Source organism: Peromyscus maniculatus, chromosome 1 (assembly GCF_049852395.1).
Source record: "Peromyscus maniculatus bairdii isolate BWxNUB_F1_BW_parent chromosome 1, HU_Pman_BW_mat_3.1, whole genome shotgun sequence".
NCBI classification, from domain to species: domain Eukaryota; kingdom Metazoa; phylum Chordata; class Mammalia; order Rodentia; family Cricetidae; genus Peromyscus; species Peromyscus maniculatus.
In genome coordinates this window covers 25,145,533-25,164,832 of record NC_134852.1, presented here as the reverse complement: position 1 = coordinate 25,164,832, position 19,300 = coordinate 25,145,533, and the positions used below count along the sequence as shown (strand labels likewise).

The window sequence follows — 19,300 nt, the reverse complement described above, 5'->3', positions numbered from 1 at the left end:
CACATCATCACTTTGGCCATGCACTTGACAGTAACTACAATAATAAGCATAATGAGGCATAGCCAACCTCATCTCCTCTCAGTGCCAAGGCTATGCAGAGGTGAAAGAAAAAGCTAAATTCTATGTCAGTGCATGCGGCTTTTCCTGTTTGTTTTTGAGACAGGCTCTCTAACAAAGCCCTGGCCATTCTGGAACTCACTTTGTAGACCAGGCTGGCCTCACAGAGATCTTTCTGTCTCTGCTTTCGGTGTGCCGAGATTACAGTCTGTGTCACCACATCTGATCACACACATAATTAATAAATTAGGTACCTTTAGCCCTGGTGCTTAGGAAGTAGAGACAGGCCTGGTCTACAAGAATGAGTTCCAGGCCAGTAAGGCTACATTGAGAGAACTTTGTTGTAAAAAATAACCTAAATGAAATAAATTTTTTTAAAAAAGATTACATGTGTGTTGGGGAGGTTTTCCTCAAACATGACCTTTGCGTCTGTTAAAAAACTGGTTTTACTTGCCGCCAGAATTTGCTTGATTTTAACAGATTAGCTAATAGTTTAGATTACTAGATAATAGTTTAGATTACCTTGATATTGCTGTCTTCATGAGAACTGTGAAGTGTAGTTTATGTGTTCTTGGATTAAGGGAACAGATTCTTGAGTGGTTTTACTTTCCAGCTAAATCCTCTTAGTTGTCAAAAGTGGCCATCATATCATTTACACTTTCTACACCCTGAAACCTGCAACTTCTCTTTTGTCTTATAATCATAGCACCCAAAGAACCTGTTGTACTTGTTGAAACCGGTCCTAAGCTTGCCAGAGAGACAGTTAATTTAAGATTTATGTAGACAGCAGGGCAGTGATTCACAGTTTTCAGCTCTTACCAGTCAGTTCCTGTTTCTCTGCAGGTGTGCCTGACTTGCTGTTCCAGGGATGTCATTGTTAAAGTTGACCAGATCTGTCACAGAAACAGCATCAAGTTCTTCACAGGAGATGTCTTTGGGTACCATGGGTACACCTTTGCAAATCTTGGAGAGCATGAGTTTGTAGAGTAAGTGCTGGGAGGAGAGGGTGGGTAGTATTCCCACAGTTGGAATAGTATTTATGGTAGGAAATGAATTGCCCTAATGAAGTAGCTTACTTTGCTACAATACTTAGAACATTCTGAAATAAGCGATTAGCAAATTACTAAGTAGAGTGCTTTGTGGGTTAACATTTTTGTTTTGTTTTTTTTCAAGACAAGGTTTCTCTGTCTGGCTGTCTTGGAACTCACTCTGTAGATCAGGCTGGCTTCCAACTCAGAGATCCACCTAACCCTGCTTCCTGAGTGCTAGGATCAAAGGTGTGCACTACCACACCTATCTTATGGGTTCAGAATTTTAGGATATGTGGACCCCACACTTAAACGATGATGTCATCTGAAGCCCGAAGCAGTCAGAGTTCTGGACAAAACATCATAGGAGAATCCCAGCCTCATGAAATTAAGGGCTGCCACCCACATACACTGTCCTTGGAAGGCAAGCTTGGTTTATAAACACTTGTTCCCTAGTTTGTGCTTGCATGTGGAGAGATGGTGGAGAGAGTACCTGCTGGTTAAATGGGGGGCTCTTTGGGCACATTCAGCCTGCCTTGGAAAAGCTCCAAGGTGGAGCCTACTGTGGTAGAGCAGACAGACCTTATCCCTCATTTTGAACATGAGGCTGCAGAGCTTAATAATTCTCGCATGACAAGACCTGCAGTGGTTTTTATTTATAGCCTTTAAGTGAATGATAGCAGATGATAGAGTATTATAAAACTATAAGCTGAGTATTTGGGCACCATTTACTATATTCATATTCATTCATTCATTCATTCATTCATTCTCTCTCTCTCTCTCTCTCTCTCTCTCTCTCTCTCTCTCTCTCACACACACACACACACACACACACACACACACACACAGAGCATCTGAAGCCTACCTTGCCAGTGAGTGATACAGAGAGGCCTAGGCCTGATTGGGCAGAGCTTCCTACTAAGCAGTGCTCTCATTGTTCAGCCTCTCCAGCAAGTCATTGGTATTTCTCTGACCCACAAGTTTCTTGCCTGTGAAATGAAACTTTGAGCTGGATGGTAGTAGCACAGGCCTTTATTCCCAGCACTTGGGAGGAAGAGACAGGTGGATCACTCTGAGTTCAAGGCTAGCCTGGTCTACAGAGTGAGTTCCAGGACTTACACGGAGAAACTCAGTCTCAAGGCGGCGGTGGGTGTGGTGGGGACACGGATGGGGATTTTAAAGGGTCAAACATTTTCTCGCCATTTCCTCCCCTAGTCACACAGAAGCCTTAGAAAGATCTGGTTCTAGGAGTGTTATACATTGAACGGTTATAACAAAAGCAGGCTTGATTATTCAAGCATGAGATTCCCATAGCAGAAAGAGGAATTAGGTTTGGCTCTTTATTCTGTTTGTTTGTTTGTTTGTTTGTTTTTGTTGTTGTGGGTTTTTTGTTTGTTTGTTTTTGGGGGGTTGATAGCCCTGCTGTCTTGGAACTCATGTAGACCAGGCTGGTCTTGAACTCACAGATCCACCTGCCTCTGCCTTCCAAGTGCTGGGGTTAAAGGTGTGCACCACCATACTTGGCCAGGTTTGGTTCTTTAGGTCATGGTGCCTCGAGAATGTTTGCAAAACAGTCTCTTTGGTGTATGGGAGTTTGTTTATGCTAGGGAGTTTGCTTACACCCTCCTTTTCCCCTAATCACAGCAGGGACAGCTATTCCCAGAGTGGTTAACTGACTTACCAGTTTTTAGTGGCTGAGGTGAGATTTGAATCCATGCCTCAGACCCCAAAGCTGTTTTGCACTTTTTTTTCCTAGATAGGGTTTCTCTGTGTAGCCCTGGCTGTCCTGGAACTCACTCTGTAGACCAGGCTGGTCTAGAACTCAGCTTTTTTGCCCTTGTACATACATATCCTTTTTAAAAAAAATTTAAAAATCCTGATAGCATTTTTAAAATTCATTTTCCAGTCATGTGACTTATGGTTCAAACTTGATTTCCTTCCCTTGTCACTCTAGAGAGAAAACCAAAGTTGCCAAAGTTGGTCAAGGAGTAGAAGATGGACCTGATACCAAGAGAGCAAAACTTGATTCATCTGAGACAACCATGGTCAAAAAGGTAAAGAACTGAGGTCAGAACCCCTGGGGCATGGAGAGGGATCTTCATAACTGCAAATTAGGTAAACCCTGAGGGGAGGCCCGAGACTGGGCCCTTCCGTCTAATGGGGTATAATGCTGCTCCTCCCAAAGAGAATGGGTTTATACTCCAAATGAGATTTTTCAAGAAAGTTAGGAATCTCGTACACTTCTGGCAGCCTACTCACATTGCTTCCGGTACTGTTCTGGTGTAGCACCATGGTGGCCAGACATAGCAAGCTTGTGTAACTTACTTAGCATAGAAGATATCAGTTTTGCCCTCTGGTGTCTGGAGCAGAAGTCATTACGTTTTTCCTCCTTTGACACCCACTCCCTCCCAATCATTTTCTTTTTTTAGATTGGTGCACAGGTCCTAACTGGGAAGGAGCCAGTTTAAACTTGAATTTTTTTTCCTCCCTTTTCATTCCCTGGTAACTGTATTTGTACATAATGAGCGCTAGTGTGTCTGGCCTACACCTGGTGTTCATGTTTGAAGTCTTGCTCAGTCTTTTTTTTTTTTAGCCTTTATATGTATGGGTGTTCTACTTGTGTGTGTACGTGTGTGTATGTATGTGTGTGTACGTGCTTGCATGCAAGAGAGAGTAGTGAGAGAGTGTGTGAGTGTGTGCATGCCATGTGTGACAGCACTCTCAGAAGACTAGAAGTCAGACCCCTTTTGGACTGGAATTACAGACAATTGTGAGCCACCATGTGACCTGGGGAGGTGCTCAGTCGATAGTGTTTCCTATATAAGCATGATGACCAAGTTTGTCCCCAGATATGGGAGGGTCGGGGTGGGGAAGCTGAACATGGCATCTCATTAAACCCAGTGCCCGGATGTTGGAGACAAGAGGATTCCTGGAGCTTGCTGGCCAGTCAGTGTAGTGAGTTCTGGGTTCAGTGATAGATCCTGTCTCATAAAGATGAAGAGTGGGGCTGGAGCTCGCCCTTGCTGGGACCTGGGTTTAAACCTGTGATACATGAGCCCAGCATGGCAGTTCATGCCTGTAATCTCAACATTCAGAAGATAGAGACTAAGCCAGGGCGGTGGTGGCGCCGCCGCTGCACGCCTTTAATCCCAACACTCAGGAGGCAGAGGCAGGCGGATCTCTGTGAGTTCGAGGCCAGCCTGGTCTACAGAGTGAGTTCCAGGACAGGTACCAAAACTACACAGAGAAACCCTGTCTCGAAAAACCAAAAAAAAAAAAAAGGGAGATAAAGACCAGGGGTTAGAAATTCAAAGCCATTTGCCCCAGTTCCATGTTAGCCCGGGCTACATGCTACTTTTTTCCCAAATAAACAGAAAGATCTTTGATATGTGTGTAGTGATCACTGGTGCTGTGTGTGTGTGTGGCTTGTTGATGTCCCCTGTCCTCCCCTCCCAGGATTGGGTATAGAACCTAGGGCCTTAACACATGCTGGGTTAGCAAGCTCTACAGCTGAGTCTTGGGGCCACTGTGTACTTTTTAATGAAGTTTACATTTGGGGTTTAGGCAGTATTTGGATCTGATGCAGTGTTTAATCTCATTTTGGAGAAAGCAGTTAGGAAGGCAATGGTGTCTCTAGCTGGTGTTAGAAAAGGGAGTCTTGTACTGGAGAAAACAATGTAAAGTGCTTGGTGTTGGTTTTGTTAAACTGAGAAATGATGCGACCAAGCTCATATTTACCTTGTAGATTTAAATGTTGAAAGGAAACCAGCTGGTTGGAATGTCCAGTTAAAGTTGCATTGGGGGTTGAGGGTCCATAGAATTCAGGATCCTCAGAAGTGGGACTAAGGCCTCTGGCAAGACAGCTGTGCATTTTCTTTCCCTTACTTTTGTGTTTGTGTTGGGATAGCTTTATCTGTGAGCCTGATGCAGAGGAATTATTAAGCTCTAATTTTAGTGTCTATTCACAGGACTGTAATTACCCAGAGTGAACATTAGAGTTTGGGCCAAACCTGGGGTCCTTTCTTTTTGAGGCCCAGTCAGTCTTTCTCTGCATGGCTGCCTGAGTTTGGTGGGGAGAGACATTGTTAACAAATGGAGGGGCACAAAAGGAGCTTTGTGGGCGGCTCTGTCAGTTTATAAATCACACCCTCTTACAAGTGTGACACTTGGCCCTGGTGTGAAGGGGTTTATGGCTTAAGGGCCTTCTCTGATTGAGGTCTGCTTTTTGCATTCAAATGGAAAAAGCCCTTGCTTTGTTAGCCATTCACAGCTGGAAGTTTCCCTGGAGTCATTTCTGATGGTGCCCTCTAGGGTGGATATGGAAGCCTCTTTTGGGAGCCACTTTATCTCACTATGAGGAGAATGTGGGGAGCCCAGGCCAGTACTTGGCAGCCTTGGTGTGCCATTCCTGAGGGCTCTGCCGGCACTTTGCCTTTTGTGCAGTGTCTTCCTTAGAAGGGGCAGAAATTGAAGCTATCAAAATATTCCCCAGCTGACATTGTTAGTCAGCTGTTACAATGGGACTGTTGAGCTAGGATTCCAGTCCTGAGCCCTTGAGGGTGCACGGCATGCAGCACATTCCTTCTGACAATCCCCTGGATTCCAGACCTTGTCTTTGTGTGCCTCACCAATAACACAGTGCAAGCCCAGGGCGTGGCAGTGTGGGCCTGTGGCTTTGCCACCTGGTAGTGACAGCTTCTCCATTTGGGCAGAGAGGGCCCTGGGATTTTATTTTATTTAAAATTTTTGAGACAGGTTCTCATTGTGCAGCCCTGGCTGACCTGAACTCAGAATGTTGACCATCTCACCCAGATCTTCCTGCCTGTCTCTGAGTGCTGGGCCTAAAGGTGAATCCCACCAGGCCAGGCAGCCCCGGCGTTTTGAAGTTCTTTCCAGTTAAGTTCCTCCACCCAGATTTTAAGGTTTCCTAAATTGTACAGAATAACTAGTTGGGCTCTACCCAGAGATTGCAGGATGGGGTGGGGGAAGCAACTACTTCCTGTTTCCTGTGAAAGGTGTCTATCAGAGTCCCTCTCTCCTCCCACTTGTCCTAGGTTCAATCAAATGTTGTAAAACCACTTTGGGGTTCAAGGTACATGGTGTGCTCCTAAATTAGAAACTTGAGAAAACAAAGAGGAAAAACATAGCTTGTGGTTTTCACACATCTAGGAAGCTCGGGCCTTTCGAGCACACATGTGCCTGTGATCAATAGGGCAGTAGGGAAGGCAGGCCTGACTGGAGGCAGCTGGCGTTCAGGAGTTTGGGAGCATCTTTTTTGATAGTTTGGTTTTAAAATACATTTGTTTACTCTGTGTCTGTGCATGTCCGTGTCCTCTTAAGTGCTGTAGACAGTTAGTTCCTTTACCACTGAGCTCCAGCCCTAACCCTCCCTTTAGACTTCGCTCTCTGGGCTGATGAGACGGCAGTGCAGTGAGTATAGGGACCAAAGGTGGATCTCCGGACACACACGGTAGAAGGAGAAAATCAGCTCCTGCAAATTGACCTCTGACTTCCATGTGCACACACAGTAAATAAACAAACGAACAAATAAATGATCTTTTAAAAAATTAGATTTTAGTCCCTAAGGGCAGGGAAGTTTTTGTTTATTGCCGTAGTCCTAGGCCAGTGCTTCGCACAGTCATAGTCTATAAATAGAGTTCGGTGTAGTGGCGCTTCTGTAGCAGAAAATGACTACCCTGAAGGAGATCTTTGTCATTCCTAGATTATGGAATGGACTGTGTTCAGTACATTAGTTTTTTGGACTTCATCAGAGAACAGAATTCCAAAGAAGATAAGGAATTTGTCCAGAAACACTTAGAAGTGACTCACTGAATTGTCAAGCAGTAACCTCCAGGCCAGTGAGGGTTATGGTCCTCCCAGTGTCGAGATCTTCTTGGTTCAGAGCAGAGATTCTCAACCTGTGGAGGATCGATGACCCTTTCACAGGGGTTTCCTGAGACCTCAGAAAACACAGATATTTACATTATGATTCATAGCAGTGGCCAAATCACAGTAGTGAAGTAGCACGGAAAAGAGTTTTGTGGCTGAGTGGTCATGGTGCAACCTTTAATCCCAGCACGTGGAGGCACAGACAGGTGGATCTTTGAGTTCAAGGCCAGCCTGGGCTACAGAGCCAGTTCCTCCAGGACAGCCAAGGCCACACAGAGAAACCTTGTCTTGAAAAACCAAAAAAAGAAAATAGTTTTATGGTTGGGGTCACCACAACATGAACAACTATATTAAAGGGTGGCAGCATTAAGAAGGTTGAGAAGCACTGGTTTAGAGGCATGCAATACACTGGTATCTGCAGAATTTGGTGGGATACTGGTACCAGATTTTCTAGGGAGGACAGTTAGCTGAGATGGGGCATGTGTCTTACCTTGTGGGGGAAAATTTCTCAGTTCCAATGAAGTGAACACAGAAAGGCTTAGCCCCTCATCATCATAGTAATCATGGAAGGTGGGGCTGTCTGGTTGTTGATCCCTCCCCTCCATTTCTCTCTCCTTCCCCTCTCCCAGTGATTCAAAAAGGATATCCCAGCTGGATTTGAACTCAGTCTGTAGCCCAAAGAGGCCTTGTCCTTTCAGCCTTTCTGCTTCAGAATTCTGAGCATATAGGGTGCACCATTGTACCTGTTGCCACTGTATCTGATACATGTGTAAATATGTATGTTACTGTGTATTTATTTCATGTACAGATAGACACCACATCCTTGCAGATGATCAGTCATAATAGAACAACCACTGTCTTCATTAGACACCCACATTCTCAGTGTTAGCATACTGGTCTGTCGCCCTTTTCTGTACTCTTGGCTTTATTCAGGTGACTCTGAGCTGCTAGGGAGTGTGAATGGATTAAAAAGTCACCTGAAGGGGGCAGGTTCCCATTCATCCTTACTTGCCTTTGAGTTTAATCGTATGTTTGTAGATACAAACAACTCAACTTGGGCTGGCGAGATGGCTCAGCGTTTCAGAGCACATGCAGCTCTTAGAGAGGGCCCCAGTTCCAGAGGATCCATCAGGCATGCATGTGGTGCACAACATTCATACATCTGAAGTAAATAAGTAAATGGTTTGTTTTTAAAGTTACCCTTTAAAAAAAAGAAGAAAGCAAATTTTTTTTTTTTTTTTTTTGGTTTTTCGAGACAGGGTTTCACTGTGTAGCTTTGCGCCTTTCCTGGAATTCGCTTTGGAGACCAGGCTGGCCTCGAACTCACAGAGATCCGCCTGGCTCTGCCTCCCGGGTGCTGGGATTAAAGGCGTGCGAACTAAAACTGTTAGCTAGCACCATCTATCCTACCAAGGTAAAGTGGCAAACAGCTCTGGTGTGGCTGAGCCTTTCTCGCAGTGTAAGTAGCGGCCATCAGCAGTTGGTCTCCTTCCCATGCTTTTCTTCTCATGTCTAGACGTGCTCTCCACGTCTCTTCACTGTTTCCGAACTAGTTCATGTTGCATGTGTGCTGTCACCTGCTTTGTAAGAGCGACATTATTGGTGAGGCCATCTGTTTGTGTGTCTTTGTGGAGCTTTGCTGTCCTTTATGGTAGTTGCTAGGCACACACAGCTATATAATACTAAATACAGCATAAAACCAGACACCTTTAGTGCTGAATAAGCACCTGTAGCTGCTGGCATGGGAGTTGCACAGCATGCATACATGACCTACCGCATCATAACAAGTCCTCTTGGACAGCGCTGCAGGGCTTCTGTTGTGTGAAACAGTACACTCCTGTTTATGTACTGTTGGTGGCATTCAGGGATGCAAACTTTTCCTGTTAGAAATTGCTGTGGTGAGCATTCTGTTTGTGTATGTGAGACTGTATATAATCTACTTGGGCAATTGTGTTAATTTCTGTAGGGTAAAATTAGGATAAGGGCATCTTAACCATTCTCATATTCTGTTGATTACTCTTGAATATTTTTACCAATTTACATTCCATGGCCAGTAGCATGTAACAGTAACACTTGATAGATAACCTCGGGCTTTGTTTCAGCCATGCTGTTGAGTGAAAATTGTCCGGCTTGTAGTTGTCATTTGTTAGAATACTTTCTTCTTTTCAGACAGGGTCTCACTATATAGCTCAGGCTGACCTTGAGGTTTGCATTCTTCTGCCTTCTACCTCCCATGTACTGGGATTATACATAGGCCCCACCATGGTGGGGGTTTTTTTGTTTGTTTTTTTGGGTTTTTTGTTTTATTTTTTCCAACAGACAGTGGTGGCAACGCCTTTAATCCCAACACTTGGGAGTCAGAGGCAGGGGGATATCCCAATTTCAGGACATCCTGGTCCTCGGTGAGTTCCAGGACAGCCAGGGCTACCCTGTCTTGAAAAGCCAAAATAAAATGTTTCCCCTTTGTTTTATATGTGTTTGGGTGTTATGCCTGCATGAATATATGTGTACCACATCCTTGCAGTTTTTATGGAGGCAGAAGAGGGATCAGATTCCCTGGGACTGGAGTTGTGAACTGCCCTATGGATGGTGAGAATCAAACCCCAGACTGATGCAAGAGCAGTCAGTGCTCTTTGCTGCTGAGCCAACTCTATCTCATTTCTCACCAACTTCTAATCAGTTTTAAATCTGGATGAGTGGGTACTCCACATGTATACTATCCATGCTTATTCATATATGAGTTATACATATGTGCAGCTACAAGTTGCACATAGAAGCTACCTAAGGTTAAAATCAGGTTGTCTTGTAGCTGTGTTCAATTCATGTGCTTGAACCCGGAGCTCACCAATTCAGCTAGTGCATCTAGCCAGCTTGCCTCTAAGTGCTGGGATTACAAGCCTACAACATGCCTAACCAGTAACCAGCTACATTTATTTCTCTATATATTGCCAATGGGTTCATACCAATACCTTTCAGCACAATGTTCATTCTAGTTTCTTACTGTTCCGTGTGTTAATTCTCTTCTAATAGGCAATCTTGGGCTTCCCACATTCCAATATTTGCTTGTGTCAGCCACTGGATGGAACCAGTGTCCTGTTACTATTTCTATGGGGATGGCCTTCTTAATATCTGCTTAGACCTTTCACCCAGGACAGCCATCTCTACATTCTTGCTTGGAAATTCCTTTCCCAGAAAATGTCTTGGTGTGAGGGTGGAAAGGCTTAACTTTTGGACTGTATTACTCAGGGAGAAGTAAGTGATATTTGGGTTTTTAAAAAATGTCTGTTTTAGCTGGGTGGTAGTAGCCTTTAATCTCAGCACTAGGGAGGCAGAGGCAGGTGGATCTCTGAGTTTGGAGACAGCCTGGACTACAGAGTGAGTTCCAGGACAGCCAGAGTTACACAGAGAAACCCTGTCTCGGGGCAGGGTGAGGTGGGGTGGGGGGCAGGGATCCAGTTTATTTTATTTTTAATTACTTGTGTGTTTAGATGCCTGTGCAGGTGCCGGGCAGACTTCAGATCTCTTGGAATGGGGTTACAGGACTACGGGAACTGGACATGGGCATTAGGAGTTGAAGTTAGTTCCCCTGCAAGGACAGTGTGTGCAGTTAACGCTATGCTCTCTCTCTAGCCCACATAGGCTCTTCCTTGTTTTTTCTAGTTAGGGCTTCTCTGTGTAACAGCCCTGGCTATCCTAAAACTCACTTTGTACACTAGGTTGGCCTTGAACTCAAGAGATCCTGAGTGCTGGGAATAAAGGCGATTGCCTCCACCGCCTGGCTAAATTTTAGTTTTCTTGATCATAATTATAAAGAATACTCTTTTTTTTTTTTTTCCCTTAATTTTTGAGATTTGAGTCTTGCTGTGTAGTAGCTCAAGCTGGCTGGCCTCAAACTTGCCATCCTCCTGCCTCAGTCCCCTAGGTCCTGGAATTAAGTCCTGTGTACCACCTCATCCAGGTTGTGTCTGGTTCTTTGGGAGGCTGGAACAGGAGGATCTCAGCAAGTTTGAGGCCAGCCTGGTCTACATAGTTTCAGCCTGAGCTACATAGTGAGACCAAAGGTCTTAGGAGATTGGCTTTGTCTTCTTCCCGCATAGGGAGCACATGTCCATACTTCTGTCACTATAGTAAGCAGGAAGTATTTCCTGAGTTTTAGTGGGGACTGGCTTCATAGAATAAAACTTTGAATATTGAAATTTGTCTGAGCTGGAAAAGAGCTTCAGCTCTGATTCAAACCAGTATGCTTGTTCCTGAGCACTCTGCCTTTTCCCACAGAAAGTGCTTTTCTGCCCTGTAAAAGAGGCGCTGGAAGTGGATTGGAGTGGAGAGAAAGCCAAAGCCGCCTTGAAGCGCACAGCCCCGGACTACTTTCTCCTGCAAGGTGAGGCCTACAGATGGAGCCACCCCAGGCAGGCTCCAGCTTTGACTTCTGCACTGTCACCCAGTGCTGAAGCTGTGTGGGTTTCTATCTCAGCCCAGAGCAGGATGCAGCCTCACTGAACCATCTTTCGGTGTATCCTTTCTTGTATTCGTGGATTTGTTACCAAAATACCGATTGTCTTCTCAGTGTTGTTCCTGTCCCTGACAATTTCAGTTGTTTATTTTTTATTTTAGTATATGTCTATATATTTTATATCTATCTATTTTATTTTAGTCTATATATATATATATTAGTGTGTGTGTGTGTGTGTGTGTGTATATATATATTTTATTTTATTTTAGTATATAGTTATTGAGACAGTTTCACTATATAGGTTATCCTAGAACTGGTTGTTTAGACCAAGCAGGCCTTGAACTCACAAAGATCCACCTGCCTCTGCCTTCTGAATACTGGGATTAAAGATGTACACCACCATGCCAGGCTCCATTCCCAACTCCCCATTCCCCCTACCCAGATAAAGTTTCTCTGTGTAACAGCTTTGGCTGTCCTGGAACTTGCTTTGTAGACCACGCTGGCCTGGAACTCAGAGGTCTGCTTGCCTCTGCCTCCAGGTGAGCGCCACCACTCCCGTCCTCAATCTTTTTTTTTTTTTTAAGTTTATGTATATGAGTGTTTTGTTGTGCGTATGTGTGTGCTGTGTGTGCCTAAGTACAATGTTTGTGTCTGGTATCCACAGAGTGCAGAAGAGGGTGCTAGACTCCCTGGAGCTATAGTTATGGGTGATTGTGAGCCATCTTGTCAGTGCTAGGAACTAAACCTAAGTCCTCTGCAAGAGCAGCAGGTGTTAAAACTGCTGAGCCGTCTCTCTAACCCCATTGAGGTTCAGTTTTTAAAATACCATTTAAAAACTAATTGCTGGGACATGATGACATTTGCCTATAATCCTAGCACTTGGGATTCAGACACAGGAGGATCGTATAACTCATCCTGGGTTACCTAGTGAGTTCACTAACAGCCTCAGCTACGTGAAAAGTTGTCTCAAAATCAGGAAAAGGACAGGGTAGGGAATTTCAGGGGGTGAACTATTTTAACATCCTGAGTGTCCATTCATCTAGAAATATTTAAGTGGGTTAAGGAGGAATGAGTGTTAGGCATGTGAGAAATGCCTCCCTAAGGACTGCGGGACCTTGTGTGGAAGAAGTGCCAGCTGTGCTGTGAGCAGCACCTGCTCCTGGGCCGGGGCTCTCTGCAAGCCCTGCGTCTGCACAGGAAGCGGTAGCTACCAGTTTGCAGCATTTGTGGGTATGGTGAAACCCTTTCTAACAATTGCTTAGGAAGAAGCAGAACCACAAACAGTCCAGGTCAGACTCCGGGCTTCTTCCTAAGCAATCCCCACAGCAGCTCCCATGGCAGAAGTTGAGCCACTGGAAATGTCAGTGCAAGCTCTAGCCTTACACCGTAGTCCTAGCTCTGGGGAAGCTGAGACAGGAGAATTGTAACAAGTTCAAAGCTAGCCTCAGAAGTGGGGAGACTATTTCAAAAAGGATAAGAAAAAAGGATGTTGTGTCTGAGAAGGCAATTTCGAGGGGGGGGCAGTTCCATCTGTCTCAACATCATAGCACTCTCCTAAGGAGCAGAGATGGTCATTAGTTTGATTTTCATTTATATTACTCATTTAAGACAGGGGTTTCTTTTTGTAGCTCTGGCTGGCTGTCCTAGAACTCACTATCTTAACCAGAATGGGTTTGAACTCACAGAGTTCCACCTGCCTCTGCCTGCCAAGTGCTGGGATTAATAACTTATAGTTCTTGAGACCAGGTGTTTGGAATAAAAACTGACCTGACTTTTCTGGCCTATTCTGCCATTTTTCTGAGATGAGTAATCCTTACATTCCCAGGTCCTTTCAAGTCTATTCAGTACAAATTATGAAAGGGGTAGGGAGGTGTACCTCAGTATTGAGTGCTTGCCTAATATACACAAGGTTTTCATGTTCAATCCCTAGCACCAAAGAGAAAGAATGCTTTTGGTAGAGAGCAAAGAAGAAAAGTAACACAGTGTGGGCCTGTATTCTTCAAACCCACCACCTCACTACCTTTTGTGAAGCAGTTCACCCTCAGCTTCTGGAGAATTTAGAACCATTATGCAGAGTGCACACCTGAACCCTACTGAGCGAGATAAGGACAGTGATCTTAGAAGTTGGCTATTGGTCACCAAAGCCTGTTCCTTTTCTGTGATACAGTACTGGCAACTATTTCATTGCCGATCTAAACAGTGAGTAGCCAGATGTGGGGCTCACCTCAAATCCCAGCTCTCAGGAAGCAGAGGCAAGAATATTGCTCTGACTTCAAGGCCAGTTGTGCCTTCAGGAAAAAAACAAAACATAAAACAAAAACCTAACAGATCGGGCAAAAAAATTGATTCTAATAATAACGAGACTCTATGACTAGCTGGAAGATCTGTATTAATTAATTAGTAGAACTGTGTATGTAATTTTTTTGTTTATGATACTGAATAGTCAACCCATGACCTTATGTTAGATAAGCTTTTTGTTTTGTTATTACTGGTTTTTTGAGACATATTCTTAATAAAGCCACTGGTGGCACTGGACAGCAATCCCAGGTTCTTAGGAGGCTGACACAGGAAGATGGCAAATTCAAGGCCTCTGTACTGTAGCATGATCTCAAGGTCCTAGACAACTTAATGAAACCCGGTCTCAAAACAAGAAATAAGAAAGGACTAGAGGGTGCACCCCATCGGTTAGAGTGTCTGCCTCACTTGTGCAACTGGCCCTAGGATCCATAAGCAGCATCAAAACTAACACATAGGTCAGGTGGTGGCGCACAGCCTTTGATCCCAGTACTCGGGAGGCAGAGGCAGGCGTATCTCTGAGTTCAAGGCCAGCCAGGGGTGTTACACAGAGAAACCCTATTTTTATTAAAATAGAAAAGGGGAAATGTGGTGGTATTCTAATTGTACTGAAATGTGATTTTGATTGTATGTTAATAGAGAGAGAGAGAGAGAATAACACACAGTTAAACAGACCATCTTTTTCAAAGCAAAATATACATGACCTAATAAATCATACATCAGAATTGTTTGAAGTATAAAAATGTACAAAGATAAATATACAAATGAACTCGTATTTCATTAGATTATTTAGAATTCAGATTTAAGAGACTGGTCAGTTAATTTCTTCCTGTCATCTCATAGCTGAGTAAACAAACTCCCCAAAAGGCAAATTGCCTCCCCTAATCCGCCTCAAGGCAGGGTTTCTCTGTATCCCTGGCTGTCCTGGAATTTGATCTGTAGGCTAGGCTGGCTTTGAACTTAGAGATCCTTCTGCCTCTGCCTTATGAGAGCTGGGATTAAAGGTGTGTGGTACTACCACTCAGCAGCAAATTGACTTCTACTCAAGATTCCAACCACAGTTAATGGCAAGGATGCTTAACATAAAGCCAGTAATATACACATGAGAGCTGCCCTGAAAAATGGAATGAGATTAATATACATGAGAGTCTTGTGGTTGGGGGCTGGAGACGTGGCTTGGCAGTTAGGAGCACCGACTGCCCCTAGAGAAGGCTGGGCTTTGGTTCCTAGCACCCACACAGTGACGCACAACCATCTATAGCTCCAGTTCCAGGCTATCCAACCCTCTTCTGAACTCCATGGGCACCAAGCACACATGTAGCACACGGGCTGTATGCATGCAAAATGCTCAAACACAAAATCTAAAAAAAAAATTCATTAATTAAAGGAAAAAGAGTTGTGATTATTAGTAACCAAGCAAGAATTTTAAAAGATACAGTTGTATGAATATAAGAATAAGGCATTGAGCTGAGGCCAGGGCTCAGTGGTAGAGCACCTTCACATGCATGAAGCTCCAGGTTGGACCCCTGGAACTGCCAAAAGAAAAGGAAGTCTTATATAGAGTCCATCAGAGAGCAGACCAGGCCTTTGTCCCCTCTGTATCTGGATGCTCCATACAGTTCTAATTGTAGCACCTCTAGAAAAGCAGGGTGCTTGACAGATGGCTGGAGTTAACAGTACTTGCTTCTCTTCCAGAGGGCCCATATCTGGCAGCTCATAGCTGCCTGTAACTCCAGTTCCAGGGGGATCCAACACCCTATTCTGTCTGGCTTCCATAGGCATTGCATTCACACAGCCACATACACAAAGGGGGCAGAGTGGCTCAGCGGGTAGTAGCGTGTAGTATCTCTTGAGACCCGAGTTTGATCCCTAGAATTCACATAATGATGGAAAAAGACAACCAATTTTACAGAGATACCCTCCAGCTTCTGTGCATACACATGCCCCACACAATAATAATAAATGAAAAAGAAAAGAAAATCAGGACCATGCAGATGTGGGCATACAGTGGCTATTAGGACTTGTCACGTGTGCCAAGGAAGCAAGGTCCAGGAAGAGAGGGTATGTGGGATGTCTAGAGAAAGATGAGTACACCCGTGTGTTGTGAAGAACCAGGGCCTGGGAGAAGTAGGGAGCTTGGGGTTTTTTTTTTTTTTCTTTTTTTTTTTGGTTTTTCGAGACAGGGTTTCTCTGTGTAGCTTTGCGCCTTTCCTGGAACTCGCTTTGGAGACCAGGCTGGCCTCGAACTCACAGAGATCCGCCTGCCTCTGCCTCCCGAGTGCTGGGATTAAAGGCGTGCGCCACCACCGCCCGGCTAGAGCTTGGGGTTTTATACCTAAGCTGCTTAGTATGTGTGTGCAATTGGTATTTTTGTTTGAGTTTTTCAGTTATGTGTGTCAGTATGTGCACATGAGTGTGGGAGCCCTCAGAGGCCAGAAGAGAGTGTGGAATCCACTGGAGCTGGAGTTAACAGATAGTATTTGAGGCCTCCTGGTGTGAGTGCTGGAAGAACAGTACTTGTAGTTTGGTCTGGTTGGCCTTGAACTCCAGGTTCTCCTCCTTCCACCACACCCAGCTAATTTGCTATTTTTATGTGATAGCTTAAATGATACTGAAGGATCTTTGGACCTATGAGTGGCCTTGTTCTTCTCCTGTTGGCTGGATGACATACCATCATCTATGCCCAGCTGATCTGGAAAGATGTGTAAGTAGTTTTTGGTGTTTCTAGATCTGAGAATGTGACCCATATGAGCTCGTGATGACTTTATGTCACCTGATAGTGCCCAGTGAGGACAGACAGGGTGCTTGGCTGTGATGCATCCCTGAGAAAGAAAGAACCTGACCTCATTTCCCCCATGCCTAGTGGAAAACGTTGGGCACTAGATAAATGACTATTTCTGTATGAGTGACTGGTTACTGCTTGTCTGCTCATCTGTTTCACTTTAGAATGAGAACTGTTCACATGCTGGTTTCCCTGCAGTATCCTCTTGCTGTCTGCTCCCTGGGCACTGGCAAGACTTCTTTTCTTTATGCTCCTCTGCCCTTACTTGGTGTTGAAGGTAGGGCCAGCCTTATGTGTATAAGTGTTCTACCACACTGCTCTAGCCCTTGAAAAAAAATATTCTAGAAGCTGGAAAGATGGTTTAGCAGTTAAAAGCACTGGCTGCTCTTGCAGAGGACCTGGCTTTGATTTCCAGCACCCTCGTGGCAGCCCACAGCTGTCTGTTACTCCAGTTTCAGGGGATCTGATGTTCTTCTGGTCTCTGAGGGCACTAGGCATATACATGGTACAGACATACATGTAGTCAGGACACCCATACACACAAAACAATTGGGGGGGGGGGCGTTTCTCTGTGTAGTTTTGGTGCCTGTCCTGGATCTTGCTCTGTAGACCAGGCTGGCCTCGAACTCACAGAGATCCGCCTGCCTCTGCCTCCCGAGTGCTGGGATTAAAGGCGTGCACCACCACCGCCCGGCACAAAACAATTTTTAAAATTTAAAAAAAAATTAATTTTGACGGGCAGTGGTGTCACGCCTTTAATCCCAGCACTCGGGAGGCAGAGCCAGGCGGATCTCTGTGAGTTCGAGGCCAGCCTGGTCTCCAAAGCGAGTTCCAGGAAAGGCGCAAAGCTACACAGAGAATTCCTGTCTCGGGGGAAAAAAAAAATTAATTTTAAGACACTAGGTTATCTTAAGATATCCCTGAGGTTGTGGTCCTCCTACCTCAGTCTCTCAGGTAGCTGGGGTAATAATGCCATTAAGGCTGGCACATACCAGGCTTGATGTCCAGTGTGTTCTTGGCTGGGTGCTTACAGAGTTTCATGCTGCTCTGCTGTCCGTGGTGTGTGTGTGTGTGTGTGTGTGTGTGTGTGTGTGTGTGTGTGTGTGTGTGTGTGTGTGATGTTTGGGAACTGGGTGTTTTTCCAGGTTGTCTAATACAATAGTGGTCAGACTGAATGCTTCCTGCTGCGTTTTTCCACTATCTTGAGAGCTGTCCTCTCCATCTGTGAGCAGAAAGAACCCATCTTTTTATTATTCTCCCATGGTATGTTGCAAAACATTTAAGTGTGAGCTGGTTTCCTGTGGCAAAAAGTTGACTTTGATTTGTTCTTTTTGAGGTTACTGTGAGTTTATCATAACAGGAGTGCTAAAAATAGAGCTCTAGTATGGAAACTGTTCACTTACCAACATGGACAGTAACACGCAGGCTTAGCCGAGAGCAGGAAGGAATGGACCACATCTCATGATGAGTTACTATCCTAGGGTCCTGCTGTCCTCATTCTCAGTCTGTTCTAATGAGCTGTGGAAAAATACTTAGCACATACTCCAGCCTCAGAACTGAAGGCAAAATAACCCAAGATCAAACATTTGGGGCGCATCTGGTGTTTGCAAGATCTGTAGCTGAGAATCGGAGGAGGAGAAATCGATCTCCTTAGCCGTGGCTTCACACACTAACACCTCGTGAGGAAAGCCCTAATGTGGGCTGTAGAACAAACTGCTCTGTCGTGTTGGTGTTCAGTATGACCAGATTACTCTGCAGCGATCAAAAGCAGACTGTTAAGAGCATTCCAGGAACTGAAGTGTAGACACCTCTACAGATACATATAGTCTTGAACAGATTTTGCTAAGAGGTAAAGAGAAAGATTGTACACAGCAGCTGGAAGCCAGGGCAGGGTGTAATGACCATGGCTTCCCATTGGATAGGGTATCAGAACCAACCGGAGAATCTTCAGAAAGTGCAAATCAATTATGTCTCCTCCTGCTGGCTTAGAATAACAGGGTGACTTGCTTCCTGACATCTTTCTAAAGTTCTCAAGTGAGACCCCTACAATAGGGAAAGAAGCCCTACCTCAAACCAAAGCCTCAGTCACCTGTTTTAATCTAAACATGTCCTAGGTACGTATTTTGTAACTAACAATATTATGCTGAAACAGGAACAAAAGGAAGCTCCTGGAAACCTTGAATGCAGTGGGTTTATTGTTTGTTGAGACAGGATCTTATATGTGTTCAGGAGTGAGCAAGTAGGTAACCAGTGTGCATGAGGACAGCCAGGTTTTCTTCCTAGCAGAACATTGTGTGTATGAAAGGCAGGACAGTCTAGAAGGAACCCTGGGAGAGTGGGTGGGATTGGAGGTTTATCATCTGCAGATCTGGAAGTGGACCAATGTGTACATGTATTCATTGGCTCTTCTGCGGGTGTGTTTCTTAGATCTGTGTAAAAGGCTTAAATGCAAAGGCACCTTGGAAGGACTGACCTCGCTCACTTAGAGCACAATAGTTGCTATCCTTTTCCACTAAGTAGAACCAAGGCTTCTCAGAGAAATGGATGATTCCAGAGTTGGGATAGGAAAATTACAGGTGAGCTTGTAACATCCTGCTGTGACAGAAAGTATGAAAGTGCTTAAGAATGGTGGGCATTAAGAGTGACAGGCATTTAAAAACCTGGAGCTGGTCAGATGGCTCAATGGATAGTTGCACTTCCTCTCCAGTTAATTATGAGGACCTCAGTTCAAATCCTAGCGCACGCACACACGTAAAATAACTTAAAAAGAAAAAACCTTGAGCTGGGCAGAGTGTT

The 19,300-nt window shown here is 44.7% G+C and overlaps 1 protein-coding gene across 1 annotated transcript in view; it reads left to right on the top strand.

Moving 5' to 3' along the window:
- The window catches only part of Sae1 (SUMO1 activating enzyme subunit 1), a 53,687-nt gene that overhangs the window by 14,788 nt on the left and 19,599 nt on the right, over positions 1–19,300 (top strand). The window contains exons 4-6 of the mRNA XM_006991459.4: positions 901–1,043; positions 3,040–3,139; positions 11,250–11,355. Of these exons, the coding sequence (XP_006991521.1) occupies positions 901–1,043; positions 3,040–3,139; positions 11,250–11,355 (349 nt within the window). The remainder of the gene's footprint in view (positions 1–900; positions 1,044–3,039; positions 3,140–11,249; positions 11,356–19,300) is intronic.